Below are 17,253 nucleotides of genomic sequence, written 5' to 3'. Positions count from 1 at the left end.
TCAACTATTTAAAAAAATACATACATTTAATAAAATAAAAACATTAATAGTTAAAATGTTAGATAGCGGGAGGGTAAAAATTACTATTCCCACTCCAGTGAGTGCAACAGTAGGGAAAGCGCTGGATAGCGTACAGGTAAAATGTACTATTCCCACTCCAATGAGTGCAACAGTAGGGAAAGCGCTGGATAGTGGAGGGGTAAAATGTACTATTCCCACTCCAGTTAGTGCAACAGTAGGGTAAGCGCAGGATAGCGTAGAGGTAAAATTTACTATTCCCACTCCAATGAGGGCAACAGTAGGGAAAAGCTCTGGATAGCGTAGGGGTAAAAATTACTATTCCCACTCCAGTGAGTGCAACAGTAGGGAATGCGCTGGATAGCGTAGGGGTAAAATGTACTATTCCCACTTCAGAGAGTGCAACAGTAGGGAAAGCGCTGGATAGCGTAGGGTTACTATTCCCACTCCAGTGAGTGCAACAGTAGGGAAAGCGCTGGATAGCGTAAGGGTAAAATTTACTATTCCCACTCCAGTTATGTAGGGAAAGCGCAGGATAGCGGAGGGGTAAAAAATACTATTCCCTCTCCAGTGAGTGCAACAGTAGGGAAAGCGCTGGATAGCGTAGGGGTAGAAATTACTGTTCCCACTCCAGTGAGTACAACAGTAGGGAAAGTGTGGGATCGCAAAACAATAAAACATAAAAATATCAACATTTTCATTAAATTGAGTTTATAATTTTAACATAATTAATATATAAATATATTATTATTAACAAAGATAAACAATAATTAGTTAGAACTATAAAATCCACAACAAACACTTACAATTAATTACATAATTACATTTAATATTTACTAATTAATTAATTAAAATATTTTTGTATTATTTATTAATTAATAAATAAACAATTATTACTTACCAGCTGTCACACCATTTACACATATAAACACCACAACACGCACCTAAAATTAATTACACAATTACAATTAATAATGACTAAATAATTAATAGAGATTAATTTTAAACTATTTAATAATTAATCAATGACAAATTAATTGCTTACCACCTTTCACACCATTTACATAGATAAACACCACAACACACACCTAAAAAAATTAAACAATTAACATAATTAATTAATTAACTAATTGAAATTAATTAACAACTAATTATTAAACTATAATTAATTAATTAATTAACACATTAATTAATCAATTAGTTTTACATAACTAAATTACTTCCCACCCTATTCCCCCATAAACCCACAACCCGCTATGGAACTAATAACACAAAATTAAACTTAAAATAAATTAATAAGTACAAAACTTCTAAAACATGATAAAATGACAAACAATTCTTATTAAAAACACTAAAATACATAACATTATTAATAAATCGATATTTTAGTAAACTATATTTTTGTAAACGATATTTATTACAACGATATTTTTGTAATCGATATTACTTACCTGTCAGTCGATATTCTTGTCATCTATATTTTTCTTGTCGATATTTCTTCCAAACGATATTTCTGCGGCGATATTATTGTCCCACGATATTTCCCCATCGATATTCCTACTTTGCACAGTGGCTCAGCAAGCCTATGAAACAGGATTTGACACTATGCTGCCAAAAGGGGTTCCACAGTCCCACCTTGTATATTGCGACGAGTCATCTCTGCTCATACAGATCAGCCTATAGTATGCTACTGTGAGCCATTTCATAACTCTTCTCATCTATTCAAATGATAATCTCTGGCTGGGAGCTAACAGAGGATTATGCTAGTTAGCCTTCTGACAGTTCAGGCAGTTGAAAGATAAACTGAAAACAAAGTTAATTTTCCTTAATATTTATTACAAATCTGACTTTTCCATTGAATTGGATTTTAATAACTATTAAAAATTATCCTTTGATTATTTGCCTAGCTAGTCCAATTCCTGAGATATAGTGTTACAATTTTAATCTAATCCTTGGTTTTATACACAGGACAGCTGGGCCAGAAACAGTGAAAAATAGAGGTTGGTGCTAGACATTGTAAGGACATGTTAACTACATGTCCTACTTTTGAATACCATTTCACCCTGCCATGTGGGCTACAGGGGCTACATAGGGGTGACCTAATAATATTTAAAAGGGAGGTCTAGACCTGTAAAAGGGTTTTATTTTGACAGGTCGAATTGCTGTTTTTACACTTCCACAGTTTGGCTACAAAGTTGGGCCTGAAGCTATGTTTGCACTGCCACTGCAGTGGAAGGAACAATAGATGCTAGGGCATTTAGCTTCCTGGCCCTGTGTAAATATTTTGCCATATACTAGGGACCTACAGGCAAGTAAATATACCAATTTACCCATATTTAAAGAGGGATCACAGGCACTTTACCACTGGTTAGCAGGGGTGAAGTGAATAGAGTTCTATAGCTGGCAAAAGTATAGGGTCTAGCAAAAGGCAAAACATCCTGGGTGACCAAGCAGAAAGACAAATTTGAATACATACATTTTTTATAAAAATGAAATGATCAACTTTGCAGGCCTTTGGCTTTGGCAATGCATGTTTTATTATGAAGCATATCACATCCTGTAATCCTGTGAGCATGGAAAGTTATACATATATGGTCTCTAAAGAAGGCAAATAATATTCAGAGAAGCATGGCAGAAAAGGCATAACACAGTCAGAAAAGAAAGAGAGTCGAAAGACAGGTTTTCTTACTTTTATTTATTCTACACAAGATGCAGCACATACCATTTAATTTGTTTATTGTTTTCTTTTTTATTTACCACAATTTATTGGTTCTTTCCATCTTAAAGTCTTGATGATGGGTTTTTCTCCTACAAAATGGCAAAGCGTTATTCTTGAGTAATGCTATGTTTTGTGAGTGTATTTTCAGGTGTTTCTATTATTTTTTTAAATTCTGACAACACAGTATAACTTCTTTGCATGGATGTGGTTTTCCCTACAGTTGTGCTTTATTTGTTTTTGCAAGACGGCATTTTCATACATTAATATTATTAATAAGTCATAGTTCATTCATTTAACTATTTATTTATTAATGTTTTACCAAGTTTGATACATTGGTAAAACTCCAGAATGGATTTGGCAACTCGCAGATTTAGTGTCTCCATAGTTTTGATAGAAGTGAAATTAATGTTCAGGTCAAGGTAAGTTTTCTGTATGTGTTTCCATGTGTTTTACCAAGTTTGATAGTCGAGTAAAATTTCTTGAACACACTTTGCATGGATATTTTCTCACACCTGTGTGTATTCTTCTATGCCTAATTAGATTAGTTAATGCTCTAAATGCCTTTCCACATACATTGCAAGTATTTGGTTTTTCTCCGGTGTGTACTAGTTGATGAGTCACTAAGTAAGAAGACCAACGAAAACACTTGCCACATTCACTACATGCGTATGGTTTTACCTTTGTGTGTATTTTTTGGTGACTGGTGAGTGAGCTTGCTAGGCGAAAACTCTTATTACATTTATGACATTTATAGGGCTTTTCACCCGTGTGTATTCCTTCATGTGTAATGAGTTCTGTGGTCCTTTTAAAACATTTTTCACATTCACTACATTTATACGGTTTATCTTTAGTGTGTGTTACTTGATGTTGCTTTAAGTACGTGGAATGGCTAAAGCACTTTCCACAAATCTTGCATGTGAATGGCTTCTCTTGTATATGTGTCCCCTTATGTTTTTTTAAGTTTGATAATGAGCTAAATTTCTTACCACATTCATCACACGCATTAGGTTTTACACCTGTGTGTATTAATAGGTGACTGTTCAGACTACTTAGCCAGCTGAAACTCTTCCCACATTCCTTACATACATACAGCTTTTCTCCAGAGTGTACCCGCTGGTGAACGATCAGGTATGTGGGCCGGCTAAATCCTTTCCCACATGTATTGCAGCTATATGGTTTATTCAAGTTATGTACTGTACTGTGTTTGAGAAGGTCCCCAGACAGGGTAAATCTCTTCCCACATTCTTTGCATGTAAATGGTTTTTCTCCTGTGTGTGTTCTCTGATGTATGACCAGGTTTGTTGACTGGCTGAAGCTCTTCCCACATTCACTACATGTAAAAGGTTTTGCTCCGGTGTGTGTTAAATTGTGTGATTTGAGGTGATGGGATCGTCGGAATGTTTTGCCACATACGTTGCATCTATATGGCCTGTCTCCAGAGTGTATTTGTTGGTGAGTGATAAGGAATGAAGACATTTTAAATGTTTTTCCACAATCATTACATTCATATGGTTTTTCAATACTGTGTGTATGTTTGTGCGTGGCAAGGTTTGATGATTGCTTAAAACATTTTCCACATTCATTACATGTGTATGGATTTATTCCAGTGTGTATCCTTAGATGGGTAATAAGGGATGAAGTTTGTGCAAAACTCTTCCCACATTCACTACATGTATGTGGTCTCTCCCCAGTGTGTACTTGCTGGTGTGAATGAAGGTGGGATTTCTGGCTGAAACGCTTACCACATTCTGTACATGCATATGGCTTTTCTCCTGTGTGTATTCGCTGATGGGAAATAAGGTGTGCTTGCTGTCTGAAACTTTTTCCACATTCACTGCATGAGTATGGTTTCTCTCCTGTGTGAGTTAACTGGTGTGTTGTAAAATGTGCTTGCCGGCTGAATGTTTTTTCGCATATAGTACAGGAATAAGGTTTTTCTCCCGTATGTGTTCTCAGGTGCAGTTTAAGGCTTTGTGCCACCCCAAAACGCTTGCCACACTCCTTACATGAAAATGGTTTTTCCCCAGTGTGCACTCTCTGATGAATGATTAGCCAGGAGGTGTTACTGAAAGCCTTGCCACAGTCACTACATATACAGGATTTTGTTCTAGCAGATGATGCTGGTTTAGGAGCAACAGCAGCTAATGCATTCCTTGCAGGTTTAATATGATTGCGGTTTTGTGAATATTTTACTCTTCTTGACGATGTATGATATGGCTCGAGATTGTCAGGACACTTTTCAGAATTCCTCGTCTTGTGGTTGATCCTGGGTGGCATTTCTGTTAACTGAGAAAAAAACAGAAGTGTTAATTCAGGAGGTCATAATATATTGAATTATATTGTATGGTTCAAATATGTCATTTACCACTAAATTTGCTTACACAGGTTCAGTCAATGGTGTACGTTAGATGTATCTAAGGGTTCCCCATGACTTGTGTATACAATAATCCAGTATTCTCAAATAAAACAGCTAATTTTAACCACTTAGCTAAAATAATCTAATTAATGAAAATACTAATTTCATTATTTTTCCATTATGCTGATATCCCTAATTTTATCAGCATGCATAATGCATTGGTTCAATGTTGAGTAAGCCAGTTTTTTTCTCTTCTTTTTGTCATTCTCGTTAAGAAGGAAATGTTTTGAGCAAATTACTTTTTAATGTTAAAATAGTCTCCAGAACTATTTTGTAAAATGTCCCAAATTTTCATGAAACAGCCTATTAGTTAGTAATAAGAAACTGGTTTTAATTCTCTGTATTGTCTGGAACATGCATGTTTTGGGTCGACAAGTAAACCAAACATACTTTGACAACTTTCTCATTTGTTTGTATTACATCTCCCATGTCATCCTTTCCATCTCTTGCTATATAAGGTGGCACACATTGGTGAGGTACAATTAGCGAATTACAAATTAGTGAAAATGCTAGATGATATTATTTTCGTTTGGAATTACTTTGTTGAATTATTAATGCAATACTACCACTATCTCAACGCTAATAACTATGATGAACTTCTAACTGAATTTAAATGCAACTAATATTTTATTTGTAGATGTAGAATGTCATTACAGAATATATGCATATATTGCATTGTGATGATCATTGAAAATCCAATGCAGAAAATTGTGTTTCTTTATGAACTTATCATCTGAAAATATTTAGAAACACTTGACACTCTAATAAATATTTTTGTATGACGAGAAATTGTAAGCTGGAATAAGAAGATGCCACTTTAATATCTAATTTAGACAAAATATTTTTTGCAAAGCAGCTATGTCTATAAAACCAACAGTAAAAAACAAAAGAGAACGTTGCAACGTTTCTTGTGGAAGCTTGTTAACACTAAAAAACATATAGAAAACGCAATCTTACTCCTCACTTGTCCTCCTCATCATGATATATTACTAAAGGTCCCTCCCTCCTTCCGCATTTCCTGTCTTTTCTCTGTCGACAACACTCTACCCCGGGGCAGCGGAGGTCGAAAAAACAATGCGGTCACAAAGGTAAGACCTGAGTCAATCAATCAATCAAATAAAGGCATTTGTATAGCGCGCTACTCATCCGGAGGGTCTCAAGGCGCTTGGGGGGGGTCCGCTACTGCTCGAACAGTGTGGAAAAGTAAATTTTGCCATGTTATATGTGCCTACGTGTTCCCCACCTTATGCCATATTGCATGATCGATATGCATATATTCCCCTCTGATCGATTAAAGACGCAATTACAGTTGTGTCCATCTCTAGTATGCCAGTTTCCAGTCCCCGTGAAAGCAACGAATATTAGGCCTATGTAAACCTACGTTGCCACATTTTACAGTGTGAACGTTAATTCATTGAATTGTCCCCGTTTCTAGGCCTCAAAAGGGCCCGGACTCAGATTCAGCTCCTGTCTTCTGAACCCTCTCCGAGGAGCGATACAGCCCCCACCTGTATCCCTGACCCTTTACTTACTTCATGCCTCGCAGTGCCCGGCCCGGCCTGGCTCTGCCTCCCAGTCTGCCAAGAGTATGTTATGTTTCCAGTTATCAGTCCAGCCCTCCTTCTCTGCATTCCTAAGCTACTGAATTGCATCAATAGTTTCCGTCATGGTCTAGCCTTTATGTCTCCATGTAAGAGAAATACTGTATTAATATTCATAGAATATTCCTCGCACACGAACTATATGTAGAATTATGCATGCACCAGTCTTAGTATCTGTTAGCCTTTGCCCTGATAACTTTTGGATTCTATCAACATGTACTATAAACACCAGATACTAGATATGCCTGGGTACATGTCGCTCTGACACTCCAGACTTTAGTCTCCTCTTCTAGCGCAGAAGTCATAGCCCCCAGTTCTCCCTGGAAACACGTCATAGCCAGTTTTCGCGCACCACTAGGTTAGAGGTCCCAGCTGCTCAGGTAGCCCCCTCCATGTTTCCGCCCCATTTATGACATATTCTGTTACGTTTACATCACATGTCTATGTATACGCCCTGTACACGCCTTCTTGTTACATCATTTTGCCCTTATCTTTCGCGACTGCTACAAACCACGCCTACTGCTACGCCTACTGTATTGAATAAAATATATTTGTTTAAGTATATATATCGTGCACCCATGTTAAAAGTTGCCAATTGCCAGCCTATTCCTGCCCCCGGCAGCTGCCATCCCATTCCCATGCAGGCTGTCCTGTCCTTTATGTCTGATTAAAGCCTGTAAACTCCAGCTACCTCGAATCTTGACTCTTATTTATTGAGCTATCTGTTTATATGAGTATTCTGAAAAATAGAACCGGTAATTAATTATTTATTTACCACATAATGGCGCCCGAATAGGGACTTGCCCTTTCCCCACGCGCCGGAGAATCCACGCAGGCCCCCTGATCCTCTGCAGCCGTGACGGAACCATACCGTGCACGTGCAGATATTTCTGCTTCAAATATCCCTCAGGCCCACGGAGGAGACGGAGGTTGAGGTCCAGCGTCCAGACGAGGCGGTGGAGGAACGCGGCGAGTCCCGACCAGAGCCCAAGCCGAGAGTCCAAGGTCCGAGGTATCCGGAGGCCCACCTGTAACAGAAGTCCAAAGTTCGTCCGTCCGTCGTCGTAGCAGTCCAGTCCAGTCCGAGGCCTTCCGTTCTTGCTGCCCGGTGAGTACCGTTGCTGGGGTAGTATCTAGACAGGGTCAATTAATTTTGTCTCTGGTCCGTGGGTTTGGGTACGCAAATCCAACACGAAGTGTTCACTTAGGTGGACGCGGGTCCTGACGTGTCTCTTTATGGGACCGGTAAGTTTCGTGCTGTTTTAGCAGTACATCTAGTCATTCTAGTCAGTTCTGTTCTCAAGAAATTCATGTGTTCTGTTCTCAGTATTTCAGGTAATATTCTGTCCGAACTGTTATTTTAAATGTTATTCCATGTGTTTTCAATGTCGTGGTATGAGTGATTTGTTTCTTAAGTTATTATTGTGTTTATCGTGTATTGTATTGTGTCCAGACTCCAGCTTAAGTTATGCCTCTGTTTTCGAAATTACGTCAGTTAAGAACTAGAAAAGGTCTGCTCGAGGAAGCAGTTCCTGTCCCGCCTAGGGACAGTCCAGGTCATTTTATGTATCATAAGCATGGCATAAGTGCCATATTATATCTAGACTTATGGGTGGAGTACACCAAGGAATTAGAAGAGAAATATAGATGGCCCGTATCAGGTACGTGGGATGCCGAGTGCATCATGCGAGTAGAAGAAGCATTATGGAAAAAGAAAGCCAGACAGTCCCAGAAAGATGCCATCGAGTTATGGCGCAAAGAATCTCATAAAAGAACCGAAAAAGAAATCAGAAAAACAGAATTAAGTAGGGAATCCTCAGAAAGAGCCCAAGAAAGGGAATTAATCAAAGTAGGTGAACGAGTTAAAGCCGAACAGTCAGACAGACAGAGAAATGCCCTTATTAAGGGTATGTATCCTCTTCTTGCCGAGGGCTTGCCGAAAGCAACCCCGGAAGCACCATGTAGTTTTCCGCCGCCATTAGTTCCGATTAAGCTACGTCACAAACCGACCGCAGCTGATATTTTTCTCTCGTCCTACTTGGACGACACAGTTCCAGAATATGCAAATCCTGCTCCGCCAGCTCCTGTAAATAATGTAATTCCTGTTCCTCCAGCCACCGGGGCACCTGTTACAGCATCTGTTACGGTACCCCCGGTCCAGCCCACAGTGCAAGTACCCGCTACATCAGTCACTCTGCCAGCCCGTACAGTACCCGTTGATGATTCTAGTTTAGGAGCCGCGGGGGGAGATCCTCCTCGTACCCCGCCCCAACACAAACGTGTGACACTACTTGAGTTACATGAACGTGCGTTACAGCGTACGCCCAAACAGCAGTCCGTTGCAGATATCAAACGAGCTCTTACCGAATGCCGTTATGATCCAGTCCCAGGCGATGATAATATGGTCATATATTCATTGCGTGTAAGACGGGTGACCGAGTATTTGGACACCCTACCGAATATGAAAGAAGATCTAGACAGAATATATCGTTTCATCCGTACAGGAACAGACCCAGAAAGTATTGGCGAAGCCATGTCTCAAAGGAAAGCCGAGACTCAGCTCATGCTTTTAAAGTTTCTAATTAATTGTTTAATAAGGGAACAAGATTATCCGACTAAAGATCCGACCGAAATGAAAGTCCTGACAAGGTGGAGTGATAATATAGCCGAGGGAAGACACAGGACACTCAGTTGTATAGAGAGTATGTACAAGAAAATTCGTAAGGAAATAATAAGGTTACACGAGAAACGCAAAGCAGCACAAGTAAGCGAGAAAGAAGACGACTCTGATACTGAAGAGGTAAACGACGAGAATCCCACCAGAATAGCGTATGTAGGTAGAACTAGACTTCCCGACCGACATTCACGTCTAGAACACAAGAACGTTTTTCCTCCTCCAGCACCAGAACAAGGTTCTCTTGAACAAGTATTTCAAGGTACCGATCACATTCTGAAATCACGAATCGGTTATAGTGAACTTAGTACCATGCATGAACAAGAACTAGTCCGATCAGCAGTTCGATGGACTACTGATTCTACCACTTTTCCAGACGAAATAGTGGCACAAATGTTTCTGAAACTGCCCCCAGCCGAGCAGCGACTGGTGGGTATGTATATGATCCAGCACCTCATTACACTGTATGAGGGACAACATTCTGATCCAGGTCCTCTACATGATGTTCTGAACGAGTTACTCCAGTATAGATGGAGAGGTTTAGGTACCGATTTAATTAGTATCATTCTAGAACAGCGCCACAAATATAGAACGTTTCTGAATCCGCATTTTGTTCATGTCTCACCTCCAGAAAGTAAACCATTTTACATAGATAGACAACATCCGTTACGAGAAGTACACCCAGTTAGGACAGCGGGTGGTGAAATGCAACGAGTATTTGTTTACACCCCTATAACAAAGATGGAACTCTTAGAGATGAAGAAATTAATTCCCTGTCACGACAAAGACCCAGCAGGGTTCCATCGAGAATTAAAAGACATGCTCCGTATGGGAGAGTACACGTATCCAGATATCATTAAAATGCTAAAGGTCCTGTTGCCCGCAGGGGTATATGAAAAACTCAAGGAAAAAGAATGGGAGGTGGGAGAGAAAAAGATTGATTGGACAGCTCTAGAAGCTGAAGATAAAATACGAGTACCAGGTACCGGTCTTGGGGACAAATGTAAAGAATTGCCCGAGTTATTGATACAAGTTTTGCCAAGGTTACTAGCCACGAAAAAGGAAGATTGGGATGCAATCTCAGCATGCAAACAGAAACAGGATGAAGACACTAGTGATTTTTATTCTAGATTTGAAAAATGTTTTATTATTAACAGTGGTTTGAAGACGAGTAGCGAGTCATACCCTCATCTTTTTGTTACTAAACTAGTCGAGAATTCAAGTCCACAAGTTAAAAATCGAGTTTTGAAAGTCGAAAGTACCTGGCAAGCTAGTACCCCGTCACAAATGCTTCAGATGCTCCAGTATCACCAGAACAGAATCAGGGAAGAGCAAGAACACGAAAGGAGACGTATGAAAGACACGAAAATGAAAGTATTAGTTGCACAATCTGTTCCACAAGACAGTCAGAAGAGGGGTCCGAATCAAGCCAGTCATCCTGCAGCTCCCGTTAAAGGGACATGCAATTATTGTAAACAGCCAGGTCATTTTATAAACGAGTGTGCAGTTCTGAAACACAACATAGCTACTGGTAAGACTAAAGAAAGACCACGTCCGCCTAGACAAGAACAAGTTTCACAGACTTCTCAGTCACCACAGAATGCACAACAGACAGTTCCAGCACCGCAGCCTATCGCTGCAACACAGCATGTTACACAACAGATGTACCAGTATGCCCAGACAGAGTATCCAGAGTATCAACAGTATTCATGAAACAGCCTAGAGAGGGAGGTAGGCTTGCCTCTCATCGAGATACCTGTAGATCAAGAGGGTCCCTATGTACACAGTCAAGTATTAGGGAAAGACAGAAAGTTTCTGATTGATACAGGGGCAAGTAGGACTACTATCAGTCATGACGAGGTTCCAGGGGCTCCGCTCTCAGGCTCTAAAAATGTTTCCCTTGGTTTTTCAGGAAAGCCTATTGTTAATGAGATTTCAAAACCAGTTTCTCTAGAAGTTGGTCCATTGTCCCGAACTACTGATTTGTTACTTACGAAATCATGTCCAGAAAATTTGTTAGGCATTAAAACATTGAAAGAATTAGGTGCAGTAATTTGCTGCTCCCCAGAAGGAGTCCGATTGTTTTTGAGAGACTTCAAAGGTCACTATGTATTACGTGATTTTGATCCAAGATTACTGAATGTTCCACAGCATTTATGGGCGCAAGGTCCAACTGATGTAGGATATATGCAAATCACACCCCATCGTGTGACTCTCAAACAAGGTATAGTTTTGCCACGAATCAGACAGTACAGATTGCCACCTGAGGCTGTAGCAGCCTTATCCAAAATTATTGACAAGCTTATTGCTCAAGGAGTGGTTGTAGAAACTGACTCCAATGTATGTAATTCTCCTATCATTCCAGTCATGAAACGTACTGATCCAAATGCACCTCCAGTATATCGATTAGTGATTGACCTTCGAGAGCTTAATAAATGTATCATACCCCAGTATCCAGTAGTCCCAGATATTTCTTCCCTATTGACAGCCATTGATTCTGAAGCTACATTTTTTACTGTTATCGACCTCAAGAATGCATTTTTCAGTGTCCCCATTCATCCAGACAGCCAGTACCTTTTCGGTTTTTGTTTAAATGGAAGGAGCTATAAATTCACACGAGCTCCTCAAGGTTTCACAGAAAGCCCTAGTATTTACAGTCAAGCACTTAAAAGACAACTAGACAATATTCCCATGCCAACTGACACTGCCCTGCTCCAGTATGTCGATGATCTACTGATCACAGCCCGTTCTGAACGTGATTGCGAGCGTGCGTCACTTACAGTCCTGTATTTCCTGGCCGAGCAGGGGCACAAGGTGTCCCCTTCCAAATTACAATTCTGTGTCCAGCAAGTGATCTACTTAGGCCACTTACTGTCCAAGTGGGGTAGGCAGTTGACACCAGACCGTATCCAGTTAATAGCGAGTCTTCCACAGCCCAAGACACAGAAGGAGGTACGTGCTTTTATTGGCCTCACTTCTTATTGCAGACAATGGATTCCTCAGTATGCATTTCTAGCCAAGCCACTGATACAGTTAACGACACAGGAGGCAGCCGTATCGACTGTCCTCCCTTGGACATCTGAACATACACTTGTTTTCAATGAATTAAAGAAAGCCTTATGCCAAGCACCTGTTCTAGCTACACCGAACTACAGTAAGCCTTTTACACTTTTTGTCACAGAACGTGATGGTACTGCATTATCTGTTCTCACACAAGATCAAGCAGGACAGTACAAGCCCTGTGCTTATTTTTCGAGCACGTTAGATCCAGTAGCCCAGGCTCTGCCTGCGTGCCTCAAGTCAGTTGCAGCCACAGCTCTAGCTATCAGACAAAGTGATTCCATAGTATTAGGACACTCCCTGACAGTACAAGTTCCACACTCCGTGGAAGTTCTTTTAAACCGAACACAGACTCAGCACTTGACAATTGCACGTTTAACAGGTTATGAACTGACACTATTCCAGCCACACATAGAAATCAGACGCTGCAACATTCTAAATCCTGCTACACTGTTACCGACAGTTACTTCAAATCCTGCCCCACATGACTGTGTGGAAGTTGTTAACACTATGACAAAGCCAAGACAAGACCTGACAGACATTGCATTACCTAACCCCGACCTGACACTTTATGTGGATGGTTCATGTATGAGAACAAGTACAGGAGAACTAGTAGCCGCGTATGCAGTGACTACTGAAACCGAAGTTATAGAAACACACCGTATTGACACCCTGTCTGCTCAAGCAGCAGAGCTAGTCGCTCTGACCCAAGCCTGCATACGTGCTAAGAACCTGAAAGTAAACATATACACAGATTCACGTTACGCATTCGGAGTTGTACACGACTTCGGAGTACTCTGGCAGGAGAGAGGTTTCATGACTTCTCATGGAACCAAGATTCAGCATGGTCTCCTCATTCAAGCTCTGTTAGATGCAATACATTTACCGACAGCTATCGCTATCATGAAGTGCAAAGCACATACGAAAGTTACTGATATCATTTCCCAGGGTAACGATCTAGCAGATCGAACAGCCAAGCTTACAGCTCAGACACCAGACATTTCAGTTAACACAACACAGACACTAACTCCAGATCCGACTACTTGTATGACAGTTAAGGACCCTACAAAAGATGTCATAGACATACAGTTACATGCTACTCCCGAAGAAATCAAGAAATGGTCCGAACAAGGAGGGGTCCAGACAGATCAGGGATGGGTGACGAAGGGAAAAGCCACATGGTTTCTCCCCGACTCTATGATTCAAGTCATTAATAATACCGCACATAGTCCAGCACATCTAGGAGAAAAAGCTATGTTAGACAGTATCCAGAACCTTTGGTTCAACAAGCACTTACGAGCTGCAGCCAAACAGAAAGTCCGTACCTGTATGATATGTTGCCAGTTCAATCCAGGTAAAAGTGTCCCGGTGGAACAAGGTGGATTCCAACCTCCTGACCACCCTTTTGAAGTCCTCCAGATGGATTATATTCAGATGGAGCGATGTCGAGGTTTCAAGTATGTCCTCGTAGTAGTATGTGCTTTGTCCAGGTGGACAGAAGCATATCCAGTCCCAGATTACACAGCCGCGACCACTGCCAAGCAGTTGGTTCGTGAATTCTTTCCCCGCTATGGACTCCCTAGGGTCGTGTATTCTGATAACGGCCAGCCATTCTCATCCGAGTTAATGAAACATGTTTCCCTTCTGTTAGGGTACCAGTGGAAGTTCCATTGTGTGCGCCATCCTGAAGCAGCCGGTCTCGTAGAGAGACATAATCAGACCCTGAAAATCCGTATTGCCAAGACATGTAAAGAGAAAGGTGTAGACTGGCTAGTTGACCTGCCAGTTGCATTATTTTATATGCGAATGGTTGCACATTCCAGATCAGGTCTGTCCCCTTATGAGGTCGTATTCGGCCGCCCCCCAAACATGTGGGGTACACCTAGACCCCGCAGTATTACAGATGTTTCCAGTAATATGCTGACAGATTACCTAGCTTCCTTGATGTCTGCCCTACACTCTTGTCGTTCACAGGTTGCCGCTGCATTTCCAGACAATACTGAAGTGAAACCGCATGAGGTCATTCCAGGTGACCTAGTTCTCGTCAGGAACTTTGATCGTTCAAGTCCGCTGGAGCCCCGTTGGAAGGAGCCACGACTTGTTCTTCTGACCACCCGCACGGCCGTGAAGTTGGAGGGCCGCAAGGGGTGGGTCCATCTGTCCCACATCAAGAAATTCCATGGAGTTCGTGAAAAAACATTTGCAAAGAACATTTCTAAAGACTGCCTGAAACCAGACTCTGAAATTGATTCGGAACTGAAAGTTCCTCTGTTAGAGAAAACTCCGCAGCAGGAGTATAAAGCAAAGTTGAGGTCTAGTAAAATAAGTCAGCCAGTTTAATTGTCGAAGTCCCTCTCGGGTGAAACGGTTAGACAGGTTTCTGACATGTATGAGATAGACCCCCATAGTGAGAGAGTTAGTCAAAACTCTATACGATGTATCGTTATTCTAAGTTTCTTATTGTTTCTAAGTTTAATGGTTACCTGCACAAGTTATGCCTTACATTTATGTTTTCCAAGTTCTCATGTAAATAAGTTTTCTAATGCTACAGTAGAGCACACATTTAGTGATCTGCCTCCTCACGAGCTATCTTATCGTCTTGCTATGCGTAATAATACATTCATTAGAATGTTACACTATTCACACCAGACCAGCAATGCCACTAATTGTTGGGTGTGTGGTCGACTCCCCCCTTTCCAGACACCGAAGGGAATTCTGCCACTCTTTCCTTATCCATTTTCACATAATGGTTCGTGTGGAGCATGGTCCACGTTAACGTCATCTTCCAATGATATGTCCCTTCTGAACAGAACATGTTTTCCAGACAAGCAAGGTCTCTCCCATAGAACAGGGTCAGATCTAGAAAATGAAGTTTATAATTTAGGTAATTATTCTTCGAATTTTATGGTCCTGAATGTTCAGTCTGATACTACTCCAGATTTACCTGTTATTTCAGTACTACCAGTCAAAGGCGAATTATGTGTCAGAAAGAATGGTTCCGCACATGTAGGACATAGTGATTGTACTACTACTGTCGAGTATAGTGACAGTGGGAAATCTATTTTCAAAGCTTCACGTCATTCTTATTTTGTTTGTGGTCAGACCGCATATGTTCGTCTGCCCCTCGATTGGGATGGAACATGTTACATTGCCTTCCTACTGCCACCAGTTTCATATCTGCCTGGGGATGGAAAGTATTGTCATTCCTAGGTATTGCAGTAATGATCATATTCAGTTGCTGCCTCTGTATACAATGTGGCCCTGCGATTTGCGGCATTTGTGCTACCTCTTGTATTCCTAGTCCTAAATCCCGTTCCAAGACAATTCGAGACGAGCAAATGATGCTATATGAAATGATAGATGGTATCATGAATATTGATGTTTCCTGATAGAAACGTAGGGCACAAGGAGGGAATGTGGAAAAGTAAATTTTGCCATGTTATATGTGCCTACGTGTTCCCCACCTTATTCCATATGTGCATGATCGATATGCATATATTCCCCTCTGATCGATTAAAGACGCAATTACAGTTGTGTCCATCTCTAGTATGCCAGTTTCCAGTCCCCGTGAAAGCAACGAATATTAGGCCTATGTAAACCTACGTTGCCACATTTTACAGTGTGAACGTTAATTCATTGAATTGTCCCCGTTTCTAGGCCTCAAAAGGGCCCGGACTCAGATTCAGCTCCTGTCTTCTGAACCCTCTCCGAGGAGCGATACAGCCCCCACCTGTATCCCTGACCCTTTACTTACTTCATGCCTCGCAGTGCCCGGCCCGGCCTGGCTCTGCCTCCCAGTCTGCCAAGAGTATGTTATGTTTCCAGTTATCAGTCCAGCCCTCCTTCTCTGCATTCCTAAGCTACTGAATTGCATCAATAGTTTCCGTCATGGTCTAGCCTTTATGTCTCCATGTAAGAGAAATACTGTATTAATATTCATAGAATATTCCTCGCACACAAACTATATGTAGAATTATGCATGCACCAGTCTTAGTATCTGTTAGCCTTTGCCCTGATAACTTTTGGATTCTATCAACATGTACTATAAACACCAGATACTAGATATGCCTGGGTACATGTCGCTCTGACACTCCAGACTTTAGTCTCCTCTTCTAGCGCAGAAGTCATAGCCCCCAGTTCTCCCTGGAAACACGTCATAGCCAGTTTTCGCGCACCACTAGGTTAGAGGTCCCAGCTGCTCAGGTAGCCCCCTCCATGTTTCCGCCCCATTTATGACATATTCTGTTACGTTTACATCACATGTCTATGTATACGCCCTGTACACGCCTTCTTGTTACATCATTTTGCCCTTATCTTTCGCGACTGCTACAAACCACGCCTACTGCTACGCCTACTGTATTGAATGAAATATATTTGTTTAAGTATATATATCGTGCACCCATGTTAAAAGTTGCCAATTGCCAGCCTATTCCTGCCCCCGGCAGCTGCCATCCCATTCCCATGCAGGCTGTCCTGTTCCTGTCCTTTATGTCTGATTAAAGCCTGTAAACTCCAGCTACCTCGAATCTTGACTCTTATTTATTGAGCTATCTGTTTATATGAGTATTCTGAAAAATAGAACCGGTAATTAATTATTTATTTACCACAACAGCCAGGTCTTGAGTTGCTTCCTGAAGGAGAGGTGGTCTTGGGTCAGGCGGAGGTGGATGGGCAGGGAGTTCCACGTCTTGGCCGCCAGGTAGGAGAAGGATCTTCCTCCCGTTGTGGCTCTTCGGATGCGGGGAACGGCGGCGAGGGCGTGGCT

At 41.3% G+C, this 17,253-nt stretch overlaps 1 protein-coding gene across 1 annotated transcript in view; it reads right to left on the bottom strand.

The window, feature by feature from the left end:
• Positions 1-2,692: 2,692 nt before the first annotated feature.
• The window catches only part of LOC144819217 (uncharacterized), a 63,370-nt gene continuing 48,809 nt past the window's right edge, over positions 2,693-17,253 (bottom strand). The window contains exon 3 of the mRNA XM_078677187.1: positions 2,693-5,023. Coding sequence (XP_078533313.1) covers positions 3,152-5,014 — 1,863 coding nt within the window. The 5' untranslated portion in view covers positions 5,015-5,023 and the 3' untranslated portion in view covers positions 2,693-3,151. The remainder of the gene's footprint in view (positions 5,024-17,253) is intronic.

This window comes from Lissotriton helveticus, chromosome 2_1 (genome assembly GCF_964261635.1).
Source record: "Lissotriton helveticus chromosome 2_1, aLisHel1.1, whole genome shotgun sequence".
In the NCBI taxonomy this organism is placed as follows: Eukaryota; Metazoa; Chordata; class Amphibia; order Caudata; family Salamandridae; genus Lissotriton; species Lissotriton helveticus.
This window is presented reverse-complemented; position numbering and strand designations above follow the sequence as displayed.